A 16,809-nucleotide genomic window follows, 5' to 3' on the forward strand; every position below is an offset into this window, starting at 1 on the left:
TTTTACCACACAGGCCTCATTGTAACGTTCCATTGGTGTTCTCCTGACAAATCGACGGCTCTCTGTCACGGCTTCTAACCGGCACTCATCACTAAAGATGACCTGAAAAATAATGAAAATTTAAGTTTAATTCAAATATATAAGTTTATTTACTAAAATGATATGTTGAAAATTCAATTTAAATAAATACCTTTTTCCAATCATCTACCGAGTAATTTCGATGTAGCCTGGACCATTTTAATCGATCCGCTTTCATTCGTGGTGTCAATTTTGGTACTTTTACAGGGCGCCTGCATTTCAGATTTACTTCGTAAAGACGTCGCCTCAGTGTTGATACCGATATATTTATACCCTCTTCTTCCAATTTGATTTTTAATGTTTTTGCTGATGCACTACGGTTTTCTAAGGCACTTTGAACGATTTTTCGATCAGTCCTCGGTGTTGTTTTTCTAATCCTACAACAGTTCTTTCGCCGATTGCTGGTGGCGGGTGACTGATTTTTTATGGATTTTGATATTCTGTCCACTGTTTGACGAGAAACGTTTACTTTTTTTGAAATTTCTCTATTATATAGTATTTCTAATTTTAGTAGCATTATAACACTAGACTTTTTTTCCTCAGAAATGTCTTTACTTTTTCCCATTTTGTCCTTTTCAAAAAAAACACTTGTGTTTACAAAAAAAAATTATACTTTATGAACTAAAATTAAAAATTAAGTTTTTTTCACAAGACACGATAATTATATAACCTCTCTGAACAAAACAACAACCAGAACTCAAGAAACTTCACTAATAAATGAGATAGGACTATTTTTCGAACATTCAACTATCTGTCTACCTGTGCTAATTAGGGACCTTTCTCAGAAAAAGGGTTTGAAATTTTGTAAAGGCTTAAATAATCCAGGTATATTTTACATATTATTGAAGGTAATATACATGATATTAGATGTCAATAGAAAACTTAAAGTATTTATGTAAAATAAATATAATAATCCAAAAGATTTCAGAGTATTCTAAAAAATAATGGGTGGCCCTAATTCATTGAGTAGATACTGTATGTTTCTAAAAAAATCAAATATTTCCCATTCAACAAACTGAAAAAAAAAAACATATTTTTTAAAAATATTATTAAAGCTATTAAATATAGCTATGCTATTAATAAAAAATAATTAAATTATTGAAAAAATCATTTTATGTAATTTATATGAGATAATTGATAGAGTTTTTCAGATTCTCTCCCTATAAGGGAATATATACTTATCTTGTAAAATGAGTCCGATGTTGTCCCGTACCTAGTGTCAAAGACTCTTGAGTCCAGAGTTTAAAGATTTAAGCCCAATCTAAACAACTTGATTTTTTTTAAATAATGAGTCGGTTAGGCCTACAAAAATAGCATTCAATTTCAATATTTGTGTATACAGTAAGAAAATAAATATTTTGCTTAAAAAAAATAATAAATACCGAATGATACTATTGTTTGATTACAAGCCCAGAACTGATAACTTTGCCTTAGTTTGACTAACAATCAAATTAACACTGCATTGATCAGATGTGGGGCCCTATGCACCATTGCGTGCAAATAAGGACCACGAGAAGAAGGAATCCTAACTTCAAGTTTATTTATGATTATTCAACAGAAAAAAAATCACCAATTATTAGGCTAATTCATTCTTCTTGCAAGTATATTTATTAAATAGTTTCCTAATTATTTTATTGTACTTCATGAATCTGCAATTTAGTTTTTGGAGTGTTATTTTTTCTTTACGACCACCAACCAAATCTCGATCAGTATATAGAGAACTTTGTGTTTACCTCCCAAACAAAATCTGGTCCGAGATAAAGGGTTTGAAATCGTGCAAACTTGTTCATTTCTAACTTAATCCACCAGCTTTGAACTTCATTACGATGACACCAACTTAGTTTAAAGTAAAATATGCAATGACATGTGTTGTTTGTTAAGTTGACCACTAGTTATACATACGAAAGCAGTTTTTATCAATGGCTGTCGAAAAATAAGAAGGCAATATTTTGCCTGTCGCCCGTATAAAGATTATTTGTCAAGAATATAAATTGCAACATTAAGAGTAATTTATTCTAATATATATATTAACTTTAGGTGATGTATATAATTATCTATTTTATTTTTATAGAAAATACTTTTTGGAAGATTTGGTGCTTTTAGATATTATTGATATTTTACTATCATTTGTGGCATATTACATTGTAATGATAAATTATATTTAAAATGATAGCTGTTTGATATATTATATTTTCATACAGAAGTGTGAACTTTGCGAGCTAAGTATTATTACGTTCCCAAAATATTGATGTTTACTTTTAGTACGTTTGAAATATAATTTCATATACATCTTTGCCATATTTATACAATAGATTAAACCTTTTTTGTTATTTATTTTTAATTTTGTACAATCATTGCATTTTTCTGTAGTATAATCAATATACTTTTCATTGTCTGCAGAACTTAAAATTTGTGAAACACATTAATTATGTTATTTAAAAAAATGCATATGCAAATGCAATCTTACGCTGCTTAAAAAATAAATAAATAAGTTTCATGTATAAATATTATTATTGTATAAATATTCACCTAATTTTTTTTACCCAATCCCTGGAGTACTCACATATGTCAGTGAATACCAAAGACAACAACGGTGTGCCTTGCTTGTGGCATTTATGGAAGAATAAGCCACTTTTTATGTGAAAAATTATTACTATCTGAATACTTTGTATTTCAAAGTTAAGGTACCAGTAGCTCATAAATGCTGTGAACACCGCTCTCTGTTGTGGCCTCAAGTGCTCACACATGTGTGTAATCACCACGGTAATTGTGTAAATGACAAATCTCATTTGTAAAATTTGTTTTATGAATGAAATGCTAATGAACTAGTGATGGGCGATTGAGTCCAAAAACTGAATAAAAAACAACATCTTCAAAAGAGGTTGTGAGTTAATTAGTTTTTTCAGATTCAAAGAATATATTATACCCATCTATATAAATATGTAATATTGCTATGCTATGTATGTTATGTGTTTTTTGTGACAGTTATAAATTCAGCCATTATTTTAAAATCATCAAGTGGTGGTTTATTACCGTCAAAAGTAATTGAATACATATGTAATTAAAGAAATTATCACTTGGTATTTCAAAAGCTTATGAGGCATGTGAAGTATCAAAGTGCCAAAATATACATATTCGTTCTAATTGTAATCAATGTATATAGTTTAAAATAATTTATAAATGAATTTTTTGTTTTTAAAAAAATAAGTTAGTTTTTTAAAATGTTACCATTAACTGTAATTTATTTTTATTACCACATGAAATAACTTGTACTTGTGAAATTATTGTACAGGCTCAAATATTACGCAATCAGATTATAATGTAACCATATAAATTAAATATGAGTTAAAGTCAAACGGTGTTTGGTCACCAATCCTTATTTGTGTTTGAGAATATTGATGCTCTTTACTCAATCCTAATGATGTGATGCTGAAATGTTGTCAATTTTTCTTCATGGATGCATACATTTCAATGAGTTGAATATAACGCAAATGTTAATTTTCATGTTTGTTTATTTATTTTTTAAGAAAAACATCCGGTTATGTTCGAACCAATATGGTATTTTTGGTTTGTATTTTAAACATTACTCTCGGAGTGGATTTTAATGATGCATATTTAAATATTTTCTCAGATCATTAGAACTAACAAAAGTCATTTTATATATCATTAAACATCTAACTTTATTTTGAGACTAAAATAGAAATATATTTTTTCATATATTTCTATTTTAGTCACGGAGTAAATATATACTATTGTGCCTCAGTCATGTACCATAAAATAATTTTCTATGCTCATGTAAAGGCCAATATTAAATAATAAATTATATAATTTATATATTTTTCGGTTTATCACGTAAAACATGATTTCATTTTAATAATTCCATGTACTATCTCAAATGATTAGCAAACCTAAAATGACAGTTTGTGTCATTAACTTTATCAGATATGTTATATATCCACATTTGGGGTAAATATCGGCTCAATTACCTAACCTAACTATCATCAAGAATTGCACATGAAGAATTGAATACCTTTGAGGGGTTTAAAAAAAGGTCATTCAGAGCCATCATTAAAAAAAGGTCATTCGAATACATTTTAGTAGACACACTGTTCAAAATTAACATTTTCCGACATTATTCATGAAGTCCATAATTATGTTTTTGGTCAATAATTATTTATTTTTCCTGTATAATTTTTGTTATTACTATAGTTCAAAGACAAATGATAAATCCTTTTGCCGCGATTACAGAGAGTTAATATATGATGGGAAGTTGCCATAAAGTTAATTATTATATAATAAAATTGTTGTACATACAAACTTCGTATTTCATTTATTTTACATGAATTTATTTATTATAAAATGGATTAAAAATCCATACACCGTACAGAAAAGGAAACCCGCATTCTCATCTTTACTTATGATATATGACCAAAATATTGTTGATTTTATTTTATCAATACCTCAACATAGATAAAAAAGCATTTTATTGAGTTGGGAATTGAATATTTACAGGGCTTACGACCTGTCGTCGGCTGGTTTAGCTTATCACTTTATACACTTTGTAACATTCAGCACTCTCCCAGTGAGTAGATCAATAGTGATTGACATTACATTATACAATTTAAAAAAGTTTTACATATACTTCATTTGACTTTAAGTGGCATCTATGATTAAAATTGGTTAGTCGACAGAAACCTTAATATATGCATATTTCCTAGTTTGTGTAACAATTTGGGAAAAATCTCACATACATAAATAAATGTTTCTGCTAACTTACTGCTCTTCCATAAATGTCACCCATAATTATTTCACCGAAAATGTCAATTGTGCTGTCACATACTGTAGGTGTTTATACAACTTTTCAAATTTAAGTAATGTGTTCATGTTATCCAGTTTAAAGCGATCGCTTAAACTGACCGATGATATGTCATTAGCCCTAAAAATACACATTTTCCCACCTCAATGAAAATAAATCATGTCAAGATATAAATAAAATCTTGATATTATACTCCAAAAGTAGATCAAATCCAGTGTTTCTAAACAATTATTTGGATACTCGAAATATGAAAATACTATTGGCATGATACCCCCTCCCCCATATGTCTTTGTCACTTACATATGTACATACATACACTTTGTCGAAATTCCAAACACCCAAGTTTAAATTTACAACCATCTGACGTTGTTATCTATGGTCCTTCAACATCACACGGCCTAATCCAATTATGAAGAATGTAGAAACTTACATATTGGAATACCATAGACTTTATATCCATCAAATAACTACATATGTTTCACTGCTTATTTCATAAATTTTGTGCGGTAGGATATGTATTTAAGTTATAGTTTATGTAATAAATTCGCCTTATTTATTAAAATTAAAATAATGCATCAATAAAAGGTTGTATTGTAATTTTGTATTTTTATGTTGATACAATGGAAAAGTGGTATCATCTGTATGAATCAAGTAATAATTATTTTGTAGCTATTTTGTCAGCGCAGTTGTTGCCTAAGTATTAAAAAAGAAAATGTTTTTGTAGCATTATTATTTAAAAAATATATGCATATATGTATTTTCAAATGAAGTTTTATTTTTGCCATTGGTTATTTACCCATTGATCTCAATTTCAGGTGTATCATTAATCACTGTGTATTAGAATAAAACAACAACTGAATAATTATTTCATTCTTTTATTTTATTTGACTGGCATTTGAAGTTTGTATTAGATAAAGAGTTTCAATCACAAAATTTAAGTAATATTAATTGTAGATATTTATTTTAATGGAGATTTAATACATATGGGTACAATCGTTCGAGATGTGGACCTATAGAAGAATGTTAAGGACAACTTGGAGAGACCATATCACTCACTCCTTTCAAGAACGTCATAAATAAAAAAAAACTTGATTTTTCAGGAGAACGTTTTTAAAGTTTAAAAATATAATGCAATGTATTGAAAATAAATATGAAGTCACTTATTGAATTTTTTACTGTGCAACAGATCTTTTTAGGTAAAACCTGAAGGTTAAGGTTTCTCCATTTGAAAAATATTTAGTATTTTAAAAAAATAATTGAACAATACCTTTTTTTTCAAAATGCAAAAACAACACTTTCTGTCCTGTAGCGGGTAAATATTAAGTTAAAAATATGCCGCTTTTGCTGGAATAGTGTACATTTTCTGGGCATTCCGAAAACATGCACAACTGAAAATTGTCGATTTTTGATTTATGACGTTCTTGAAAGGAGTGAGCGATATCTCGAATAATGAGGTACTACAAAGAATCAAAGGAAGAAGGCACCTACGCGCAACTATTTCGGAGAGACGCGCCAAATGGATCGGTCACGTGTTGCGAGTGTTTCCTGCACAGGTAATAGAGGGAATGATCGAGAGAAAAAAATGCCAGACGACGCCCACGCTACGAATATATCTTTGCGACTTCTACGAGGATATGAGCTATTCAGCGTATGAGGAGCTTCAGCTCCTCTTTACTTCACTTCAGCTTCACCCTCTTCAGAGGGTGGCGCATGATAGACCGGAATGGCGAAGGAGGTGTCATTTGTTATTGCAAACCATGGACATTAATCCACAAGATTAAGACCACTGAAGAAGAATCGTAAATGTTACAGCATATAAAGTAGATAAGCCAGTGAAATACCCATCTCAAACTTCTTTATATCTGTTGGGATATCAATAAAAATCCTGCTACTGGTTTCATCAATAAAACACTTTATTATGATCATTCAAGAATATTTTATTTCATATAAAAGTGTAAAAAAATATATGTTATTCAAAGTACACAATTAAACCTAGAAATACATCAAAAGGAATGGAACATTTAATTTCAAACAAAACTTACATTATGGCATGTATAACTTTATGTCATGTCATGTCAAACCTTTATCCATACCCCAAAGGTGCATAGGGCACTGCATTATATAAACCTGTGTTTATCTTGATCGTTAACACACAAAGGGAAGGTGAACAGCCCTCCGCTTCAGGTACCAGTCCAGGGTAATATTGAATAAATATTATAGTGAAAAAATCACTTTTATTTATTTGACCCACCCTGGGAATCGAACCCGGGACCTCCAGAATGGTAGTCGAGCATGCCGACCATTACACTACGGAGGTGGACACTTATAACTATTTGCAAAACTGTCCATGCAAATGTTAATTTTTTTAAAGTTAACATATATATTACACAGCCAGTCATTTTTGTTATTCTCTGATTATGCAAAACTATAAGTTGGAATATTTAAAAAAAATACTTCTGGTTACATTAAATTTGATATTAATGTATATATTGGTCCCCATTACAATCAACTTTTAATTGATAATTCCCAAAAATAAATATACGTATACTGAAATACCTTAATTTACTATTTTATCTTTCACCGTGTAAAAATATACATATGTACCTAAAAAAAATCTGTATTAAAATTAATTAACAACTACATATTACTCTTTGAGTATACATATTTTATAGTACGTATAACAGAAGAGATAAATTTATGTTTATATAGTATTATGCATATATTTATTAAATTTCTTGTTCAAAATATATGTACATTGAGATAAGAAGCTTATTAGTAAGCAGCAATATCTTCCAACTAACCAAAAACAAACTAGTAATACAGGTTAAGGTTTGTACGTTATACAGCTGTTAGAAATTGGTAGGCAGATAGTGCTTGTATATAAGTAAAAATATAAATTATGAATTGCGATATAGATGATCAAGTAATTACATACATTATTATATATTTATGTATCTGTTGAATCGATGAAAATAAGAAAAACAAGGTAGCAAGATCAGGTAAGGAGTTGAAAAAGGACAGGTCGAGAGAACTGAGAGATTATCCTATGAATATTATTGAGATGCAATAGTTGGAAACATATTTTTAAAAATAATACTGATATCAATATTATATGTTGCAGTCTTTATTTTTTAAATTCGTTACACATCTAAAAATTCATATTTTGTTAAAAATCTGTGGTGTTGCAGTCTTTATATTTTTTTATTTATTACATATATAAAAAGTCATGTTTTGTTCAAGATCTACGATCATAAAGTTAAAAATTCAAAATGGCAGTCTGAGCATTATTTATTTAATATGTAGTGATTCATTTGTTAAAAAAATATTTATAAAGATTTATTGTCTATATAAAAACATTCAGGTATTTTTTTGTTGGAAGTATTATTTGTTCCCGTTTTTAATTTATTTAATTTCTATTTAATTAAATTCATTTACAAATGACAGATGATACCAAATATGATAGATTCTTGAGGGAGTTTTAAAACTAACTGGTGGACCTAACAGCAAATGAAGAGGTTCTAGATAGTGAAAAAAAAACTCACTAATTACTAAGCGCAATCAACCAAAGGAAAATTGAGTACCTGACTTTACGAAACATGACCAGTAGCAACTTCTCTAAGAAATAATGGAGAAAGTGTAAGACAGAATGAGGAAGTCCTGGCTCCACATCACAGGGGAGTAGACATGGATAGAACATGCCAAGGATCTCTTTGAATGGCTGCAATTGTTAATAATTGGAAAGGCACCAGAAGAAAAAAACTTAAATGATATTTTCTATGAAAATATTCTGGCAAATATAGAGTCATTGGTCTATTTTTTTTTCAAATAATAAAAAAACAGTGAAATTATTAAGTGTTTTAAAATAGATAAAATATGAATATCTATGAAACTTAACATAAAAATATAGACTTCTATTGAATTATGTTTACTTCCACGGTGGTTTCACATGTCTATCGGATTTTCTATCATACGGATCAGTATTTCTGTCACTGGTAGGATATTCATCATCCTCTGTATATTTAAAAGGGATCTGGTTATCTGCGTGTTTGGAATTGACTTGATTATCAACATTTTTAGTATTCAACTCCATGTCTAAAACGGCAGGTGCTTTTTGAAGAAGCTGCAAAATGAATTTGAATATTATGTAATGTAATAAAAAATCGCAAAGTTAAATATGCATTTAAAAAAAAAACTCTGTGACTTACCAATTTCACATAGCGTTGAATGTCATCTTCCTTTAGCTGTATATTATCACCAAGAGAATCATTTGTCACAACTTTATTTGACTGGACTTTCAAAGGTTTTTCAAAATGTTCATAAGTAGAATAACACTCTTGATCTGTGCTGTTCTCAGCAGATTTTATATTGCAGAATGGATTTAAAGCGGTATTTTTTAGATCCAATTGCTTTGAATTTCTATTCATCGCTTGATGAAACCCCGCTGCTGCCTGGGTTTCTAAAACACACATTGGTGATCTTATTTTTCTATTTGCTAAACAAGATTTAAAAGTTGACACGGTGAAATTTTTAAGCAGTAAAGATGCATGACAGGTTAGAGTGCCCGTTTGTTGGCTTATTTTTAAGCTAAAAACATGATGACTTTTGTATAAAGTGGTGAGAGTAACTGTAGAGAAGGTTATGTAATTCCTTCTGAGAAATAAAAGCAGAGCATTTTGTAAGTGATCAGTAAAATTATAATTTTAAATGATCAGTAAAATTAAAAATGTTTATGCCAATGATGCCACCAATTGATTGATGGTTTTTAAAGGCAAATAAACCAATTGCCAAATGTAACTTCTAAGTGATGGTGAATGATACAAATTTTGAGTAAATTAATATTAAAATTTTATTAGTATGTTGACAAAAAATTATGGAATTGTAGAAATAGGAATATAGAAGTCTGGATAATTACAGGGATTACAACTTGTCATCGGCTGTTTATGGACTATAAGAGAAAGAGAGTAGAGAAACATTGACATCAAGAGTGGTATTGGCGCCGAGTGCTCTAAATAAAAATGACCTAGTGTAAATATTACTCAATCGTCATTCAACTTAATTTGAATGACTGTCTATCCACTGTCGTTTTACAATATCTTCGTCATGTTGTAAAAGCTGCCACAGACAGTATAACAGATATGATAAAAGGAAGATAGATCTATGGTATGACGTCAATAAAATGGAAGAATGTAACCGTAAATCATACAGATTCTTATTATATCTCATCATATTCATAGTTAAAAGATAAAACATTGATTAGGGGTTGAATTCTTAACTCACCTGGATTCCCTTGCAAGTGTTGAGTATTACTGGAAGGTACACCATTAGTAATAATTTGAAGGGCTTGCTGCCACTGGTTTTCCATAACACTGTGTAGCTGGGCTGCTATTAAACCTCTACGGTTCTTATATGATGACAGCTTATCCTACACGTAAATCAATCATAATTTTAGGCAAATACTCAAATTTAAAAATCAATGTGCACTATAGATAAATATTTTACGCGTTTTTCAACATACCTCCAGTTGCTTTATTGTCTGACAAGATTGAGCCAGCTGAATTCTGTATAATTTAATTTCCTCTTTGTGTTTTTCTTCAAGAATTCCCACCTCCAATTTATGCCTGAAATTTCAAATGAATAAGTATTTTTATTTGACTAAACACTCAATTTTTTTAAAATTTAAATAGATACTATAAACTGAAATCCATCGTTGGACAATTATCCCTATACACTTGTGCCAGATTAAACGAACATTTCTGTATTTATTCTGTCCACATGCAATGGTGCAAAAGACGCCACATCGCATCGACGCAACGCTAACTTAATGATTGATGCAATTGAAAGAATGAAGGCAAGATAATCAGACATGCATTCCAATTTTTGAACAGAATATAATTGAAGGAATACAGATAAAATAGGTGAAGGACCTCAGGGAAGTTAAGGATATTACTGCTGCATGGAAAAGAAAACAGAAGAGGAACAAAAGATACTATAAATCAATTGCAAAAAGATTAATTGCATTGCTTTGTTTGTAAATCAAAACTCACTGTTGTTCTACTTTCTGAAGTTGTTTCGCAAATTGTAATGCTATTTCCCGTTGTTTATTTTGCATTTCATTATCCATCAAACTTTCGGCCGCATTGAGTTGATTTTGAAATTCACTTAATTTTCCCATCACAATATTTTCCACTTGCTTTTGATAAAAAGTTTTCATTTCATTCTTTTGCGATTCCATTTTATCTCTACAAGACTCAAATTCGGATTCCATTGATTTCTACACAAAAGAAAAAAGTCATTAGTCATCAGCTCAATAAATATGTGATTCCATACAATATACAACTTCCCGTTATACCATTCTGTTGTTAGCAGCATCTAATAAGGATTGTAGTTTATTTTTCTGAATGTCTAAATGGGTATTTCTGGATTTTTCTTCATGTATTATAAGGCGCAGATCATTTCTTTCATTTTTTATCAATGTAGTTTCATCCTCGAGCGCTTCCCGACCTTTCTTTAAATTCATTATTTCCTCATTTGCGAGAGTGTTTTCTTGTTTCAACTAGAAGTAAATCAAGTAATGAATATAACATAGCTACCGCAATCCTTCTACTTCTTTATCTTGGTGTGGGCCTTGTGGCCTGTTTTTAAGAGGGATTAGCCTCCTGCGATGGCGAAACATATGTAATGTTAATAATCAAGGCTGTCTGGTTTCTGGTTTATTTCACAATAAAATTAAGTACCTAAGGCAACAATAATGAGTAAGTAATGCTTAGACATTTTTGAGATGCCAGTACCCAAGACTCATACTTTAATTTCACAAGACAGAGTATTTAAATCGTAATAAATTTTGGCTTCAAACTTGGTTTACTCAACTTACTATTGATCTTTGTCTAAATAATCCCAAAAAACATAATTTAGCACAATTAAATTGGGATAGGAAAATCTCAGCGGCCGCCGTGAGCAAACAAAATATATCATGGTGCGATTGACAATACATGTTTGAGAATGATACAAACAGTAGTAAAGTTTACTTATTTTATTACATATTGCAATCGTATTTAAAGCAGTGAATAATTCATTAAGGAAACAGTTTGTAACTTACTTACATATCCGTCTTTGTAATGTAAAAAATAATGGATCTTAACAGAATCTGTTTTAAAATAACTAATAAAATAGTTCAATTTTGTACCACACAGAGTGCATGCCATGATGTATTTGAATGAGGTGAGCGGGTTAATAGATAAAAAATAAAAAAATTCAATACCTTCTCCATACCGGATTGCAGATTTGCTACTGTTTCAGATATCTGCTTATTTAATTGCACAACCAAAGTATTTGATTCTTTCAAATCAGAGTAACGATCTTCCTTATCCTTCAACACTTCTTTGAATTTATTGATGTCCATTTGTAAACTTTGTATCGTTTTGTCTTTGTCAGCCACAATGATTTTAATTTTTTCCTGGCTATCTTGAGCATATTGAAATGCTTTAGACATATCTGATTTGTGAAGGTCAGTTTTCTGCAAAATAAGCATTTTGTTAAAATGTAATACCTCAAGCTACACAATAAGAAATCTGGATACAACTTTCCTTACCAATTTTTTCATAATTGGGACTAGCAAAAACAATACTTTAGAAGAAAAATATTTAATAGAAATTGTATTTTTTATACAAATTATATAATATTATGATAGAAAAAATATTATTTTTTTGGCTTTGTAAAATCTAACATTTAATTAACATTTCTTTTTTTAATGCTGAATAAGATTTGCTCAGTTTGAGCAACAGGGGGTTTAAAAATGTGAAAGAAAATCTTAACTTTTGTAAAATATAGACACAAAGTAAGCATAGACGTCATGCAAAATATGTCCAATACATATCACCGCAAGAAAAACACAGGAGAAAACGGATGGCAGGGTTGCTAAATAAAAACATGGAAAACTATGTAACTTTGAACTGGCATAAGAGGTAGCATAAGATGGGATATTACTACATAAAAAAGTGGTTTTATTTCTTTAAAACTCATTTGTAGCCTTTTCCGTTGTTCCTTATCAGCAATCAATGATTCCTAGGGCACTGCATCAGATAATGCAGCATTATCTTGATCACACTTATCAGATGGGTATCATCTAGCTAATATTAATTTATAGACATATTACATTGTAAAAACACAAAAAAAAGAGATGGTAGTTTTGTGTCATCAATTTATGAAATTGATTGATTCGGCAGTCACTTTGTGGTAAAATCTATCCATTTTTAATTAATGTTTTATTTTGTAAATACCACTATTTCTTAAAATCTACTGTGACACGTGTTTCGATGCATTCCGCATCATTTTCAAACACCGTACGGTGTTTAAATTTCTGAAAATTTTCAGTTACAAATAATACTATTAACAAATATTACAAACCTGTTTTAGTTCTTCATTTTCACACAGAACGCTTTGAAAATTTGAGTTGATTTTTTCAAGTTGCTGCAAATGAGCACTTTCAGTTGAAGTAATTCTGTTATTTAATTTTGTTACGGCACTTTTGAGTTTCTGAAGCGCCTCATCTTTGGATCTGTCCACTTTAACGGCAATAGCTAATTTTTGCTGTTGCTCCAAAAGCTTTTTTTGTAGCTGTTGAATGATTTCTTCGCAATGCTGGAATAAGAAAAAATACCCAATGATCTATTTAAAATAAAACAAAGTTAATGAAATTTTTGGGTAAAAAAAATGCATCCATAAAATGAGGTACATAAAACAAACCAAATTATTGATAGGGACAAACATAAGACTGCTGTTTTAAATTCACTTATTTCGAGTGGCACTTACTAAATATACATTTAATCACTTAATGTTTTTTTTACCAAAATAGAACAAAACTATCAGGTTATTTTAATTTGTATTTAAAGAGTTTACTTAATTTAAAAGTTGTCCAGTTTTAAAAGATAAAACAGGACTAAATATAATTTTTGAGTTAGGTAATTTATCAAAGAATTTCTAATTACTTTCAATACAAAGTGTCAAGTGGCAACTGGAGAGCTCAGTTCGGTTGTTTGTCTTATGTTAATATAAACATGTTGAAACACGCGAGCAGTGCTTGGATTGGTGCGATACAACACACGCACTGTCCGCGAACGCTGCTCGTTCAAAAGCATTAAGTGGTTAAATAAATAGGATAAATACATTAATAATTACCATTTTTATAAGATTGTAAAAAAAATACGAAGAATAATGTAATCCTAATGTCCCAAACAGTTTCACATCAATCAGGAAAAGTTGAATAAACATAGTATAAAAATAGTAGCGTTAATTCAAATGTAGCTTTGTTTTAAAATCACTATAAATACTTTATTATAACTTAATTATAACGTCTACCGGTTTCGAAGCTAACCGCTTCTTTATCAAGACTAATTAATACTAATATAACTAGATTAAGAAACGGTTAGCTTCGAAACCGGTAGACATTATAATTATGTTATAATAAAATATTTACAGTGATTTTAAAACAAAGTTACATTTTAACTATAACATGGAAAATAACAAAGTTAGTGCTTCAAATATAAATTATATGAAATTATAATTACCTCTCTGCGAAGTTTTTCTTCTTCAAATCTTTGCATATTAGTAGTATATTCTGTTTTAGAATCGGATGTCACTCCCCACAGATTAGACAAACTCGGAAGGTTAAGAGTTTGTTCAGAGCCGAAACGCAGCTTACTAAAGCGGAAATCATTTTCAGTCCCAACGGATACAGCAGCTTTATCATTATCCGAATGATTATCTTCATAAGAGATTGTATTCTCAAAATGATTAGGTTCTATACGATTTTTTTGAATGTGCTTTTGAGAGAATTGTTCACCCGAAGGCTGATGAAATATCCTAAATTGATTATTGGGATTTTGACTGCTTTTAAAGGATTCATTAAATACTTCATATCCTGATGTTGATTTCTGAGGAACTTTGAGTGGAACTTTGAAATCATCGCTTGGATCATCTTCAAAACCCTGTTTTGGTTTTGACTTTGGTGTAGAAGTAACCTTTTGCACCGTTTGTGAAGTTAACGGTTTTTCCACAGATTGGGGGGTGTCTTTTGAGTACATTATATCCCGCATTCCAAAGCCAAGATCCGGTACAGAGTCCTTCAAGGACCCCAGCGTAAAGCTCCGAGCTTTATTGCAATCATATTCCGTTTGTGGAAATGTTGATAATTTATTTGATTCGTTGAATTCGCGACCTTGCGACATATTTTCAGAACGTTTTTCTATGTTTTGATGAGATAATTCATTGGCCCATTTGTAAATTGATTCCTTCTGTGAAGTATTAGGCCCTCGATCACATTCGACATTTTTCAAAAACATGTCAATTTCGGATAAAAGAAATTTGTCTTGTTTTTTCTCCGGGGATAGAGGATTGCTAGTGTCGGAGTCCATTTTTAATGCCGCTACGAATGTACAGGAATTGATGGAGCAATCACTTGGAGTTTCACTTTCGAAAGAAGAAACTGAAGACCACCTTTGTAAATTAGAAGGTAAGAAGGTCTTGCTTTTATAATGAGACGTATTTTTCAAATAATTTTCACCCCAGTTAAAGTCAGAATTCAAATTATGAATTGAAGACAGGCGAGAGTTTTCATTTTCAGAATAAAAATCAATTATGCTACTGGAGGATGCACGATTTCGAAGTTTATTTGTTGAATCGTGATGTTGTTTGGCCGCAGTGCCGGTTGTTGATTTTAAATGATGGCAAACTAAGGTGTCATTTCTGGTAGAAGGTTCTGAGGTTGAAACGTTTTCCAATTTTTCCAAACAAAGTTTAAGCTTGTCGACACTCACAGAAATATTATGAAAACGTTTTTTAGAGCTCTTGTTGATCAAATAATCGGTTTCAAACGATTCCTCAGAATCAGAGAAAATAAGGAAATGATCCGGCGGAATAAGCAGAAGCTTTTCAGTATCATCTGTATCACTCATTCCAAATATGCAATCATAAAACAATGCGGCACATTTAATAAAAGGAAGATGTAATTCAATCACACATAAATTATTCAAAAAATAACAAATATAAGCAATCAAACAACATCGAGCGTTTCTATTTGATGACACGATGACAGTTGCTAGGGAATTTGCGTTGATTTGCGTGCATGGAAATTCATTGAAGAATGAAATCCAAAAACAATAATGTAAATATTGAACATTTTCGAACAGGCCCAGACAAAATAATACCTACCCACTCACTAAGCCTTGCTGCATACATCAGTTTTTCGAATTTAAAATAATGTATTTTAGTTTAGAAATATTAGATTCAACATACTCAGCAAATAAATGAATTTTTAGGATCTTCTTCATATGTTTAAACATCCACAAAAAAAACTATTTTTAATTTTAAAATTGCTTATAAAAAAACAGCATTTTTGTATGTTCGTAGATATCACATTATTTTGTTTCTTACGTTGGAATCGCAAACTATGTTTCAGATAAAAAAAAAGTTTTTGCGGACCATTTTTATATAGGTTTCGAATATTCGGGATTCCAAAATTGAAGAACTGACATGTCGTTCACTCCTTTCAACAACGTTATTTATCAAAAAACTTGATTTTTTAAGAGGATTTTTTTCAAGTTAAAAAATATTAAAAAATGTATTAAAAATAAGTATCAAGCCACTAATTGAACTTTTTACTATGCAACAGATCTTTTTAGGTAAAACCTGAATGTTTTTTCCCCAATTGAAAAATATTAAGGATATTAAAAATAAAAATAAACGATACCGTTTCTTCAAAATGCAAAAACAACACTTTCTGTCCTGTAGCTGGTAAATATTAAGTTGAAAATATGCCGCTTTTGCTGGGTTAAACTACATTTTCTGGTCATTCAGAAAACATGCACAACTGAAAATTTATGATTTTTGAAATATGACGTTGTTGAAAAGAGTGAGCGATG

General features: G+C 30.2%; 1 protein-coding gene across 1 annotated transcript; it reads right to left on the reverse strand.

Moving 5' to 3' along the window:
* Window positions 1-8,258: 8,258 nt before the first annotated feature.
* On the reverse strand, window positions 8,259-16,003 carry LOC148300223 (uncharacterized). The gene is made up of 9 exons (XM_088275101.1): window positions 14,458-16,003; window positions 13,298-13,531; window positions 12,153-12,407; window positions 11,244-11,447; window positions 10,939-11,165; window positions 10,410-10,512; window positions 10,172-10,316; window positions 9,100-9,350; window positions 8,259-9,014 (listed from the first exon to the last, which is right to left on the reverse strand). The coding sequence occupies exons 1-9, from the start codon at window positions 15,841-15,843 to the stop codon at window positions 8,820-8,822; spliced, it is 3,000 nt and encodes a 999-aa protein (XP_088131227.1). The 5' UTR covers window positions 15,844-16,003; the 3' UTR covers window positions 8,259-8,819.
* Window positions 16,004-16,809: the final 806 nt, after the last annotated feature.

The sequence above is a fragment of the Brachycentrus maculatus genome, unplaced genomic scaffold (genome assembly GCF_059751285.1).
Source record: "Brachycentrus maculatus isolate JH-2025_06_01 unplaced genomic scaffold, ASM5975128v1 h1tg000782l, whole genome shotgun sequence".
In the NCBI taxonomy this organism is placed as follows: domain Eukaryota; kingdom Metazoa; phylum Arthropoda; class Insecta; order Trichoptera; family Brachycentridae; genus Brachycentrus; species Brachycentrus maculatus.

What these genes read in the sequence shown, in the direction of transcription:
- LOC148300223 (XM_088275101.1), bottom strand. Translation starts at nt 15,843, where the DNA reads ATGAGTGATACAGATGATACTGAAAAGCTTCTGCTTATTCCGCCGGAT. An exon ending in TGCAATCCGGTATGGAGAAG is followed by an intron (nt 11,448 to 12,152) that starts GTATTGAATTTT and finishes ATTTACTTCTAG; the next exon opens with TTGAAACAAGAAAACACTCT. An exon ending in ATGCTGCTAACAACAGAATG is followed by an intron (nt 11,166 to 11,243) that starts GTATAACGGGAA and finishes TCTTTTGTGTAG; the next exon opens with AAATCAATGGAATCCGAATT.